The sequence below is a fragment of the Equus asinus genome, chromosome 3, assembly GCF_041296235.1.
Source record: "Equus asinus isolate D_3611 breed Donkey chromosome 3, EquAss-T2T_v2, whole genome shotgun sequence".
NCBI classification, from domain to species: Eukaryota; Metazoa; Chordata; class Mammalia; order Perissodactyla; family Equidae; genus Equus; species Equus asinus.
In genome coordinates, this window is record NC_091792.1 from 65,613,797 (window position 1) to 65,628,149 (window position 14,353).

General features: G+C 35.8%; 1 protein-coding gene across 15 annotated transcripts in view; it reads right to left on the reverse strand.

Annotated features, from left to right (window-relative positions):
- The window catches only part of PPP2R2A (protein phosphatase 2 regulatory subunit Balpha), an 83,710-nt gene that overhangs the window by 5,074 nt on the left and 64,283 nt on the right, over positions 1-14,353 (reverse strand). For all 15 annotated transcript variants that reach the window (XM_014845403.3, XM_070505177.1, XM_070505179.1 and 12 more), the window contains 5 exons: positions 12,064-12,229; positions 6,031-6,143; positions 4,908-5,085; positions 3,459-3,623; positions 2,354-2,523 (listed from right to left, as the gene is read on the reverse strand). In XM_014845403.3, the coding sequence (XP_014700889.1) occupies positions 2,354-2,523; positions 3,459-3,623; positions 4,908-5,085; positions 6,031-6,143; positions 12,064-12,229 (792 nt within the window). The remainder of the gene's footprint in view (positions 1-2,353; positions 2,524-3,458; positions 3,624-4,907; positions 5,086-6,030; positions 6,144-12,063; positions 12,230-14,353) is intronic.

Below are 14,353 nucleotides of genomic sequence, written 5' to 3' on the forward strand. Positions count from 1 at the left end.
AAGATCTATGGAGTGAAATTAGAAAAATGATTTAACAAGCCCTTATTTAAAAAAAATGCATTTATAGACACATACACATACCTTTTAATCTTATTAAAACACAATTCCCTTAGTAGCAATAAAGCCATTTTTATCCTTTTGCACACATGAGCCCCCTTCCATGAAACTACTGTACAACACAGGAAGATACCCCTTTGGGCATGGCACATGTACTCTTTATAAGCTTGACTAAATATTCGGGCCGGAAAACATTTGAAAATGGCACAGATAAGAGACTCATTAAAGAATATTACAGCAATGTTTGAATATGCGAACATTTGGCTTCAGCCCATAAATTGCTGATTAAAAAACTCAACTTTTTTACTTCCTTTTTAAACACCACTTTCTGGGTATAAATAAATAAAGTCTACATTATCATTAAGTGCCTTTGCTCTGCATACCATGACCATGCCCGGTCAGGTGATAAACCACATGGTCACTCTAGGTATGCATCACTGAAAAATCTGCTATCACCTGATACTGCTAACACAATATCAAAAGCTAATGAAAATGTACCTGTTTTTTGAAATATTATTCTACATTTACTCACTAGTATTTCACAAAAAGATAAACTAGAAAATAAATCTGGTATTTAAATAAGTATTCTGAGAAATGATACAGTTCAATATTAATACTGTTAAATTACAAAGGAAAGTTCCAAAGCATTTGTTGTGATGAGAGAGAAAGAAAGGAGTCTATCTCACTATCCTTTTTACTTAAGAGAACCTTAAAAAGGTAATGATGGAAAAGAGAAGGCACCTTCTAAATGCTTACAATTTTCTATTCTTTATGAAACAAGCTAAAGTCATTTTAAGTGTTCATTTCAACTCTTAGTGGAATGATTCAGGCCATGCCAACGTGACATTAAGTGAAAATTTGTTAACACAGAGGAATTGCAACTCATGTGGGGTTAGGTTAGGTTTAAAAGTGAGCATGTAAGGCAAAAAATGAGTGAGATCAAAATTACCCTTCCATGGTATTATGTTAAGTGAACTAAGCCAGACAGAGAGAGGCGAACTCTGTATGACTCCACTCATAGGTGGAGGTTGAACACAGAGACAAAGAGAGTTGACTGGTGGTTGCCAGGGGAAAGGGGGGATGGGGGGAGGGCGCAGGGGGTGGGGTGGTGCACCTAACACATGACTAACAGTGATGGACAGGTGAGATTTCACAGGGTTGTAGACTATCATGATCTTGATAAAAAGTTAAAAAAAAAAAATTACCCTTCCATGACACATAGCTCAGCAAGATGCTTATACAAAATGAACAAGAATAGAGGAATCTGCACATGCCACACTGAGTATGATGAGACTAATTCAGCATAGGCAGGAAAACTGCAAATCAGGTAAATCAGAACAATTTAGCAAAGTTTTAGAATGCATGTACAGGATTTCTCACCAAACAATTGAAGAATATGAAGTTGAGACAGATCACAATCTTGGCAGTTACACAAACGTAATTTGAAAACAAAGCAGTATTGTATTCCTTTGCTTTTGTTTCAACGTGGCATTCATTTTGAATTTTCATATAACCATTAAGGAGAATCCCAAGTAGTTTATGTTTGTCAAAGAGGATTAAAAAGTCTGACAAATAGCATTCTAATTTTATTGAAAACATACAACATAAAGAAAGTATCATTTATAAATTACGTATTCTTAAAGCAGCATTAAGTGTTTTTCCTCCACTGTAGCCTAGGGTCTAACAGAGGTTTCTGCTGTCCCCTACCCTGTTCTCAGCTGTGAGCATCTTCTTTTCTCTTCTGTAGAAGGAGGAGATAGGGGGACTAATGGTAGTGGGTGGTTGACAAGAAGACAATCCAGAACTGACATCCTACAACAGACCAGCAACTCTTAAAGCTGCCCGCTGGGCTTTAGCTTAAGACGACAGTTGTCAGCCAAAACGCAGAATGCCAGTCCATTTGACTTGGCACGCTAAAGGTAAGCTCTAGTTCAACCACTCCTGCACATACTCCAACCGGGACACCCTCCCAGGACTGACTATTCTCCCCAATCCTCTCCCCCTCAGAGCTTAAGAGAGAGTACTCTTCCCTCCTCACTTAAAATGCCGGTAGAAGCAGGAAAAAAAGTTCTCAATGTTGAACCAAACCGGCAGCAAAATCAAATTGACAACACAACCTACAAAAGTATATGTAAATTTAACATAAGGAAAAGCAACATACTTGTGAATCTCTGAAAAAACAGTCTAATGGTGAACAAACTCTGTATTAGGATTAACACATAATACAAAATCCTTCTCTATAAACACTTAAAAGAAAATTGGGTATACGCTCATTGAAGAAAAAAACCGCAAATACCTGGTATGTTTCCACAGGCCTGTTTTCCATATTTAAGTCCCAAATTTTGACAGACAAATAGTCTCTAGTCATCATATATCGACCACTATGGCTGAACTTTACATCAGAAATAGAGGAGATGATTTCAGAAAAAAAAGACCTGTTACTGGGATCTTCAGGTTCTTCAAACACTAAAAACAGGAAAAAACGGCAATTGGTATAATATTCTGGCTTGGAAAAGCATTTGCTGAAACAATTCACAAACTTCCTAAGAGAGAGCTAAAAATGACAGGCTAATAAAGAACTGAAAACATCTCTCTGGCTATAAGAACAGAATCTCCCTCAAAGTTCCTTAAGAGAATGACTGAATACTGGAGGCTGAAGATGCCAAAGCAGGTAGGACACTTCCCGAGTCCTCGGCTAGTTTCGCAGAACCAGACTCACCCAGGGCTTCCGGCTTCAGTGCACCAGGTTCGCAGATTCTGCAAACACCTCACTGACTTTGCCTGTACTGCCACCACAGGAAACACACCATTCTCACCATCCAGATTCATATCAGCATTGCATTTTTTCAGTGGCCAGGTAAAATTACTTTGATTAACAGGCACGTACCTATTTTCATGAGTTTTAAAATACTCAACAACATGAAGCCAAGAACAATACAAGCCCTTAAGTTTTTAAACCAGTGCTTTCCAAACTTTTTTTTATGCCAACGAAACCTCTTCTCAGAAGAAATCTTCCTAGGAAGCTCAACAAAGAAAGGAAGAAAGGGAGGAAAGGAGAGAAAGAGAGAAGAGGGAGCAAGGGAGGAAAGAAAAGAAAGAAATGCTCTACTTGAATACAGGGTTGGAGAGCCCCACCCCAAGTTCCCAAAGAAAAGCATTCCGTTAAAAATATATCTACTGGGATATAACAGACATGCCTCTGAGAGAAGCTTCTAAGTTCTTCCAGTAGAATAACCTATAATGCCTCATGTGGACTTAGGCAACTTAACGAAGGGTACAGGAGGTCCTGGGCACACAGGTTCAAGACCTGTAAACCTATGCAGATGTTGCTCACTGTGTCCAAGGCTAGTTTCAGACTAACAGAAAATGTTACCATTTGAAAAAAGACGCAATAAACTTACGTTTAGAGTGCCTATCACAGAGGGCAGATGCCCTCATGTCACATAACCGAATAGTTCCTTTACTGCTGCTGTATACAAATGTGTTACAGCTGTTGGGATGGAATTCTGCTGCTGTAATCACCTCTGTTAGTTCCTCCATATTGGCAGGCTTGATGTCCACAATATCTGGATGGCATTTCATTAAGGAATTTCCATTTAGAAAAAGAGCAAATATAATTTTACATTTCTCAAATCTAAAATTCATTCATAGATTGAAACACAAGTATTAATTCTGAATTAAATTCTAGTCACTATATGAGTATAAATCTCAGCGGAATCAAAACTTGTAATGCTTAAAAAAATCTTAGAAGAAAACATGAGCAAATTTTAAATCATTTTAGAATGCAGAAGTCTCTTTTTTGAGTATGATACAAATCCCAGAAGCCATAAAGAAAAGATTGATAAGTTTATCCTACTAAATATTAAGAGAACTTAGTGTACATTCCAAACAAAACGAAACAAAACAAAAAATCCTTAAAGGGGCAAAAAAGAGGAAACTATTTGCACCACAAATGATGGAGCTAATTTACCTAACGTTAAAAAAAGTGCTTTAAAAATAAAAATAAATAAAAATGAAAAATATGCACAAATCCAATGACAAAAGTGGAAAAGAACAAAAGATATATAAATGGTTGATAAATGTAAAAAATGCTCACATCCACTCATGATCAAAGAAACGGAAATTCAAACAAAAAAGGACTTTTCACTAACTAGATCGGTAAAGTAATAGGCTCTTTTATAACACTATTGGTAGAGTATGAATTATAGCCATGTTAATTTTTCAAATGGTATCTATTTGGAAATACATTAACAGTAGTAATAACTACTAACATTTATCAAGAACTTTTTAAAAAACATACTTAAAAACAAATATATTTATATACATTTCTATATTTGTATGTATATAGTATTTGTGTGTGTGCCAGGTATATATGTTTATATATCACACACTTGTATATGCACAGAAAAATTTCAGCAGGATAATACAAAAAAGGAAAATGGGGTTTGGAGAAGTATTTCTATTGCCTTTATACCATCATGCATCAGGACTTGTATGAATTTTTTTCCCTTAATGAGAATATTTTTATAATTAAAAACATTTTTAAGAATAGTCCACAAATGTATTTTAACAAAAAACTATTAAAAAGTTTCTTTTTTCATAGACACTACAATAGACGAATTCCTTAAAATTTCAAGAATCCAATTTTTAAATCAACACATTATGCCCTTTATCAATAAACACTTCCCCTGGTGTTTCATCACTCACACACAAGAAAAAAATGGCATAAAAAAAGAAGCCATTATAAAAAAAAGGAATCAGAATACACTAAGGAGAGATGAAAAGAAATCTAGTATGGGCGCAACATGCCTTCTTTACCAAACACCAAAAAAGAGAAACCAAATGGATACTAAAACTCCTGTCTGTAATTTCCAGATGCCAAAGATTAATCCGCAAATCATCTGCAGATAAATAGGTTTCGTAATCACTATTAATAGAAATTGAGTTGATGTGATATGTATGAGCATTGGCAAATATTCTTCGTGGACTGGCCTCAACCATTAGATCCATGGGCCTAAAGACTGGCACCTGGCAACAACACACACAAAAAAAAGTCATTACAATATGTTCATTGTTTACAATAAAACAAGTTTCAGAACACTTCATTATTACAGTTTTTGAGAGAATATAAACAGTATAGTATGACACAGACAATTTTAAAAAGCAACAGATGATCCTTTAAAGTACTGAAATGGGAAGAAGGAAAATGAACAATCTGGACAATTTACCTTGTATTACAGATGGAAATACTAATAGAATCTGCAGTTCTTCCTAGTTCCTTTCGCTTGAAACACGTGCAAAGCTAATAAATGTTTATAGTTTAAATCCAAGTGGCTAAAAAGGGAATTGGCCCAGACCATCTAATTCTTGATATTTTTTAGCTACAACCAGAAGATCTGATCTCTTTCTATTTTTTTGATCTCCAAAGAAAATCTTGAAAATTAACCTTTTAATAGCTGACAATCAAACTACGAAAGCGAAAGCAAAAGTGAGTGTGGCACAGTATAAAACGCAGTCTTGTGCTGAGTCCTAGTTTGGCCTCTGGCCACAGTGAGGTCTCAGTGTAGTCAGGGTCTATTTAAAAAGGGAGTTCTTTTTTTTTTAAAAAGATTTCACCTTTTTCTCCCCAAAGTGTCCCCGGTACACAGTTGTATATTTTTAGTTCTGGGTCCCTCTAGTTGTGGCATGTGGGACGCCGCCTCAGCATGGCTTGATAAGTGGTGCCATGGCTGCACCCAGGATCCGAACTGGCAAAACCCTGGGCCGCCAAAGCGGAACACTCGAACTTAACCACTCAGCCACAGGGCCGGCCCCATAAAAAGGGAATTCTTAACATGCCATCTAGGTACAGAATTGTTAAGAGGGGACAGACTGTAATTGTTCTTATTCAAGTTCTGCTCAGGCTCTAGACTATGTAACATGAATAGAGAACACCATTCATCAGAATTAGAAACAGCTTTCTTCTGTACTCACTCGTAGTGTCGTGACTGTGGTAGGGTCTCTATATCTTCCATCTTCCTCTTTCAAGTTATACCCTTCTGGTCTTTTGTCCCTTTCACTGATTTTCCATAATTTTATTGTTTTATCTGGGGGAGACAATGAAGAAAGTCCTCAAAAAAACAGTAATACTAATTGAATAAAACTATTTTAAGGCATATTTAAACATGCTACTTCATATTTCACCTGAAAGAATACCAAGAATAAAGTCCCTTATCAGACTTAATAAAAAACGAATTTCCCATTACCCGATGAATAAAAACACATACACATATATACTACAGAAATCACAAATTTAAATGTTAATGGCACTCATAAAATTCCATGTGATCTTAAAATCAAGTCACAGCCAGGTCCTTATCCTCTAAAAATCAATAAAGCTAGGTGGAGAGAAACTGTATATGTATATAAACACTGTGTGTCTACGCATACATACAAACATATACATATATACACTCAATATTTAATTTTTAAAAGAGAACAAACAACAAAAATAAATTTTTATTTAGAATAAAAGTAGTAAGGAATATCTATCTCCCTTGGTCCCATACTTCATTAGCAAACCCTATCAAAGACTCCACAAATTCCTTCATAGGCCTGGATTCCTCTGTTTAAATCTCTCTCCCCCTGTTGAATGAGGGATTCATAAGAAGGTAACAGGGCCTGAAAAAAATTGACTGATTAAGGGGGCCAGCCCTGTGACCAAGTTGTCCATGTTCCGCACACTCCACTTTGGCAGCCTGGATTCAGGTTCGGGTTCCAGGTGTGGGCCTACTCCACTCATCAGCCATGCTGTGGCAGCATCCCACATACAAAGTAGAGGAAGACTGGCACAGATGTTAGCTCAGGGTTAATCTTCCTCAAGCAAGAAATAAATAAATAAATTGACCGATGACAAGCATATGTCCCCAAGTCCTTCAAGACAAAATTCCTAGGGTATCAAAAATATATAAAATTGGGGCCAGCCCAGTGGCGCAGTGGTTAAGTGTGCACGTTCCGCTTTGGCAGCCCAGGATTCGCCGGTTCGGATCCCAGGTGCGGACATGGCACCGTTTGGCAAGCCATGCTGTGGTAGGCGTCCCACATATAAAGTGGAGGAATACGGGCATGGATGTTAGCTCAGGGCCAGTCTTCCTCAGCAAAAAGAGGAGGATTGGCAGCAGTTAGCTCTGGGCTAATCTTCCTCCAAAACAATATATATATATATATAATAGTATGTTTTAAAATAAACTTTTATTTTGGAATTAAGTTTAAAGTTACAAAAAAGTTACAAAGACAGCACAGAATGTCTCTATATACCCTTTACCCAGTTTCTTCTAAGGTCAACATCTTATGCAACCATGGTCCATTTGTTAAAACTAAGAAAATAACATTAAACATTACTATTACGTAAACTCCAGTCTTTACTCAGATTTCACATTTTCCACTAACATCCCTTTTCTGTTTCAGGATCCAAATAACTCTGCATTTAGTTGTCAAGTCTCCTTAGTCTCTCTGACTTGAACAATTTCTCAGACTTTCCTTATTTTTCATCATCCTGACAGTTCTGAGAAGTAGTGTCTTGTAGGATGTCCCTCAACTGATTATGTCCGCTGTTTTCTCACAATCAAACTGGGATCATGAGTTTTTAGGAAGACAACCAGAGATGAAGTGAGGGTACACATGGTAACCACCTAACTTTTCCCTGGTGATGTTTGCTAGCTTTGATCACTAAGTGAAGGGGAAGACAGTATCTGCCAAGATCCTCCACTGCACCATTACTATTTTCCCCCATGCCATATTATTCTTTGGAGGAGAGTCACTAAATCCAGTCCTCACTTAAAGGGATAATTAAGTTACACTCCCCGTAGGGAGGAGTATCAATCCACATATTATGTGGAACTCTCCAATAAGAAGCATCCCTTCTCCCCACTTTATTATTCACTCAACCATTTATTTATATTACTCTGGACTCATGCATGTTTATTTAATACTTTGTGTTATAACCCTAAAATTGCATTCATATAAAAGTATCGTATTCTTACGGGTCTTTCAAAAGCAAATGGGCATAACACAATTTAAAAAATAGTGTATCAAGGCATTTTATAAAACTCTGCCATATTAGAGAGGCAGCAGGGACTCCTCTAGCATGGCTGCCTCTCTTTGCCTAGTAGAGAAGAGTAGATGCCCCTGTGGATGCCCTCAGTGAAGATGAACTGTAAACAGAGAAAAACTGTTAACTTTATTAACTTGTAGTCTAGTATTTCATCTAAACTCTATGTAATCTTGTTTATGGTTATACTATAGTTAAATTACATGTGTTTTCTATGTGCTATTTAGTCTATACATATTTATATAATTTAGGTAAAGAAGTATATATTTTAGAATTATTCCACTTGTCCTAAATACAATCTATAATATAAATGATCAAGCCTAAATTCCATGTTTTGGGAGAAATTACAAACTAAAGATGATGACGATGACAAACTGATTCCCCCCTGCCACTCAATCCCCTTAATCATCTTATGGGCCTGTTCAAATTCATCATCCTTATTAAAGATCCAGATAAAGAAATGACAATATACTTATCAAACTTTCAAATGAGATGAAATTAATTTGTGGTTCCTAATAGTCTTATAGGAAGAAAATTATTTTAAAACAATCACGAGAAATTAGGTAATTATTTTCTAAAACAAATTAAACTTCAAAACAAAAATTTTAAAGTGACAAAGTTTGTAAGGAGGTAAAAAACTTTTTAATAGTATAAACACAGGATACAGAAGTGCTATACAATTTCAGCGTAGTGCTTGAGGACAAGGCAGGTTGGAAATAAAATAGTATTTTAATAATTTTTTTTAAAAAAATCAAAATTCTTATACCCTAGAGTCATGACTTTTTTATCTAGAGTTTTTGGCCCATAGGTGGAGATCCATAAAACTGCATGCAAAATTATATGAATAGACACACTTTTCTGTGAGGGGGATTATTAGATTCTCAAATAGATCTGCTACTTCCAAAAGGTTAAAAATTACTACTGCTCTATGGTGATTCCCTGCATTGTCAACACTAATAACTAAAGAAGTGTTCCAGAAGTCCAAAAGTTCCAGTTGTTCCTCTTGCCACAAGCAGAGGGTTGGGACAGGGAAAACCATGCTACCAAGTTTCCTTTGTGGGAATGAAGCTTTATATAAAACCCAAAAAGCTTCTTAGTAACAAGCTGTTAAAACACAACCTATCTACAACTGAACTTTGTCGATGGTTAACAGGTGAGAGCTGGATGTTTTTGCAATGTGGAGGAATCAAGGAGAATGCAGAGAAACGCAAAAGAAGATTAAAGAGAGAGAATAAAACCACTTGAAGAAACAGGAAATGAACTTGTGTTACAAGAAGGTGACTATGAAGTTAAGTGAAAACAATATGGGAAACACTGAACAGTTTATGATGATCATGCAAAACCAAAAATAAGATCAATTTTGGATAATTAAAGCTGGAATGTTTGGTCCTATTTTTCTACCATTCTCCCATAGTAGGAGTGTAAATAATCTCCAGATTATTTATACTCATAATCTTTTTTTATGAGTATAAAGACCCTTTACATTTGGGGGGAGGAGGTATTATTATGCTATATCTCAGAGAGAAGACTATACAAAATAATATAAAATACTATTCAGATTTAACAGATATTGACATTGTCCCGTAATTGCCTTCTTTCCTTTTAAAGTATAAAGCTTTTCAGATATAGTTCAAGTTCACTCTTCCATCCTTTTTCGTATCCCACCACACAGAGACACAGTAGTTTATAAAATCCCCATACCTGTTCTATCCTTTCACACTGGACTCTATTTTTGGCAGAAAAAAACAACGCAGCCCTCAAATAGTTGTATTTTATTTAGTATTCATTAACAAGAACAACAAAAAGACAAAAACCTACAATGCACTGTGCAGTGCCCTTTAAAATAATTTGTATTATTAATCAATTATTTTCCAAATTTACATAGTAAATATATTTGGAAGACAATGTTGATTCTGTCTACAGAAAAGAACTACAGATCCCTAAATCCCTGACCCAAGCACGGGAATTCTCAGAGGTCTCTACCTCCACTGAGCCTGTGTAGTTTTCAGCATCTAGAAAGGCTCGTCTGGTTATATGTTGCCTTGCTTATTTCAAACCACAGAAGAGCACATGGAAGCCTGCATGGAAGACACACATGGACATAAACTGAGAAGCAAAAGATATTTAAGATTTAATCCATAAGTGAAATGAAATGGGATTTGCTTCCAAATAATACTGGAAAGGAGTGGAAGGAGAAGTCCCTGGAAAAGAACTGGCTACCAACTGAGAATCGCTGGGTATGTAGGATTTCATTATTACTATTCTATTTCAGCCTGTGTTTTTAAAATTCCCCATTATAAAAAGTAAAATGACTTAGCCTATAAGAAGTGAACTGTCAAAATTATTAGGGACAAATACTCCAATACATGAAATGAAATGTATAACATACTTCCTTGGGACATTTACTTCCAAAAGCAGAAAACATACAAACGGTATAATTACGTATTATTTCATGTCAAAGAAAATAGTAGTATGTGAAATGCTATTTGAAGTAGTTTAGTTTACTATACAAATTAAAACTGAAGCAAGATTAGAGGCCAACACATAACATAAGTCAACACAGTTCCTCCATCTACGATGTTGTTGAGTTACAGGCTTTAAACCGCTATTTCTATTTCTCTTCTTTTAATAAGGAGAAGCAAGGGGAATGCAGTTTATGTGAAAAGAGAGGGAGCAGAGGGTACTATTTCAATGGGTTAGTTGGTGAGAGCTTTGACAATCAGAAAAATGGGCACCTGAGAGGAGGCAAACATTTATGGTGTCAGCTAGTGGCGTCGTTTTGTGGAATGTACTTCCAAGCACTCGATAAAGTGGGCAATGAGGCCTAAACTGGATGAAGGGGGCACTCCTTTGTGTGGAAAATGGCATTTTTCCACCATGTTGCCCCAGAAGTCACTTGAGTTTACATTCTTTAAATCGTCAAGAACGGTAAAGTCTAGGTGCTAAAATATGATTTTATTAAGAGTGAGGGGATGAGAAAATATGAGAGGTTTTCCCTAATCCTTGTGCCAGCCTCAAGAGAGTTTTAATCTAAATGTTTACAGACTATGGCTATCCAGAACCTGGAAGTATCCCTCAATCACTCTAATGACTCTCTTCAGACCTAAGTCCCCAAGAAGAAACCAAGTCACAGCAACTCACATGGAAAAAAACTTACAACAAAAAAAAATTACCCAATTCTTAACCTGTCATAAAGGACTTTGAATTCCGGTAGTCATTACACAATTCCAACCCTCACTTAATTCCTTAATTTTCTGAGCAAGCCGAAACAGTATAATATGAAAAATCTTCTTTCAGCCACGAGGCTTGTTGGGAAGAGGGCAATATGTCAACTCCAGTTTGTATCTTTGCTGGATGAGCATCAAGTAAGAAGAGTCCTAAATGGACACCATCCTTTGACAGAGTATTTAGTATTTACAGTTTGAAATACTCTTTGGAGAGTTTAGACATACTTAAAAAGGAGGATAAAAGGAAATCAACATTTACTGGGTGCTCATTATGTACACTAGGAGTTAGCACATTTAATACTGATAACAATACTATAACATAGATATTACCATCTCCAGTTTGCAGATGACAAAAACTCGACTCAGTGTTAGTAACCTGCCCAAGGTTACTAAAGCTGAGAAGTGGCAGAAACAGGATCTGACTTAAATCCAATAGTAAAGCCCATTCTTTTCACTACGAATTGCGTGTGTGCTGAAAGAAAACTGACGCCTGAGAATCTCCTTCATAGAATTCAAAAAACAGAATAAAAAAAGGAAGACAAAAAGGAAGAGTTTACATCCCGTATGGGGAAGAAATATTTCCAAATGTCTATTTGCAGAGATCTCTTAACTAATAAGCTTTGATAAGGGAAAAGTACCCTACAGGATGTGCATACAAGTGGGCACGAGAAAAGAAAAGTTAACACTTACCATTGGTAGACAATAAAAACTGAGCAGCATTTTTCTGGGGTAACCACCTAATTTTGTTGATCTTTTCTTCTATTTCTAAACTTTTCAAGTAGTCAAACTCTGGTTCATGGCTCTGAAAGGTGCTGTAAACATTATATTCTCCTCTGCTATGAGACTGGATTTTGTTCTAAAATGGAAACAAAAATATTTGGACCATTGTTGAGAAATATTTCAAAACAGACAAACGTAATTAATTCCAACAGACCTTGCAAATTTCAGTTAATTTATAACTTGCATCTTATATATAATTATATTATTTTTCATACTGAAAAGCTTTCAAGCAATAAATAAGAAAGCTTAAAATAAAAAAAGGAGATGCTAACTAAAGCCTAATAATTAAGACCAATTCAAGAGTAAAGTGACACTAAAATATAGATCAATCTGATTACCATTATATATTAAATAATATAGAAGCATACTGATAAAAATAAATCTGAGCATCCATAAGAAGGGAGCTTATCTAAAAAGTAAACATTAAATAAGAAAAGCTTGTCAGAAACAGCTGGCTGAGGCACACCTTCTTTCTCTGCCCACTTTAGTGTCAATTCTCAGTCAGTTATTTAATATGATGTCTTGTCCTCCTGCTTTCCCTTCCGATGCCTGCCTTTAGGTCATTTCAGTGCCGAGAAACTCTTTAAGAGAAGAGCTCTAATAAATGTGATGGCAACATATGACCTGAGCCCCCCACCCCAAGACCACTGTTACTCATTAAGCCCACACTCAGCACTACCCAGCAAACCTCACTCCAGAACCCCATCAACAAGTGCTTACCCTCCTTAAATCAGCTTTCTTATATTATGAGACTAGCACACACCACTGATTTCTTTCTTTTAGTATTAGTGTGAGTGAATATAGCTTAAGCTATTGGATAAAGAGACTACTTGTTAACTTCTTCAGTTAACACTAATACTTTAGCAAAAATGAGAATTATAACCCATGGTCAGAAATTCATCTTTTAACCTATCATTACATGATTAAAAACCTTTCCACCAAAAATATTCAAAGTCTAGTTCAAAGAAGAACCTATGGAAAAAGTTTAAATGAAAGGTATTGTTGATAGTCCACTATTTTAAGTAAAAGTGAATTATCAAATGAAACGTTTAAGATTACTTGATAATAAAATAGCCCATTAGTTATTATTCTCCATATAAAAAGAAAATCTTACTGAGTATCTTGAAAGCATGTTTTGAGTTGTTTTTTCCAGTAGCCTGATTATCTGAATTGATCATTCATTGTTACACTGTTCTATTTGGACCCTCTGATAGCAATATCAATTATTATTGAGTGGATTTGCCAACATTAAGAATGCAGAACATACCACAGAATATACTCCACACTGGGGATACAGAAGGGGTAACAAACTCAGAACCTTCGTCTCATTGCCATACTCACATCAAATTAGATAACCTAATCCATTACATATGTATATGCTAATACCATAATTCCATAAATCTTCCACCTAAAATTACTTAATCTCAAAAGTGTTACATTCTCCAAGAAAACCAAGATAAGCAGCAATTAAATTTTTAATATGAATGCTAGGTTTTAAAGCAAGAAATTACAGCACTGTGTACATTAGATCTTAGAGAGAGAGACAAATTTACTAACAGAGAATCTCTATCTTTAAGTAACTTGTGTATGTGAAACTTTAGTCAAAAGCAGAAACTGGTCAAGGTCCATAAAATTCAAGTAAGCAATAGAAAGAGTCAAGGGCAAGCACACACCATTCTATATGCAAAAACTGGGCCTATATGGGTCATGCTATTTAATGATGAGTAAAGAAAAGCACATACATATAAAAATATTTTCTAAAACAAAAAAAGAACATCAACCTAAAAATTCAATAACTACATGGGTTTAAACGTGATTTATTAATGATCCAGAAGCAAAATCATGGAGATGTTTGGCAGTCTCAACAGATCACAAGCAGCAGTGTTTCTCTGCAACAGGAAAATATATATATCACAGAAGAAGAAAGTTACGTCTAGAAAGTTAAAGATGCAAGGCTGGGCTCATGTATTAGTACCTACTCTCTCTTGAAATCCACTAAAATTACATTAAAACAATTTTTAAAGACAAATTGACAAGAACAAAGAGTAAGAGCAGAGACAGCAGCAGCAGTAACATGGAAGAGGCCGTGTAACAGATGCATGAGTGGAAAGTGACTTAGTGGACTGCAGAGAGCTGGGCCCTCAGCCAGCAGTGGGATTTTCCCTAAAACTTGGGGAGAGGTGTTTACCTTACAATGATC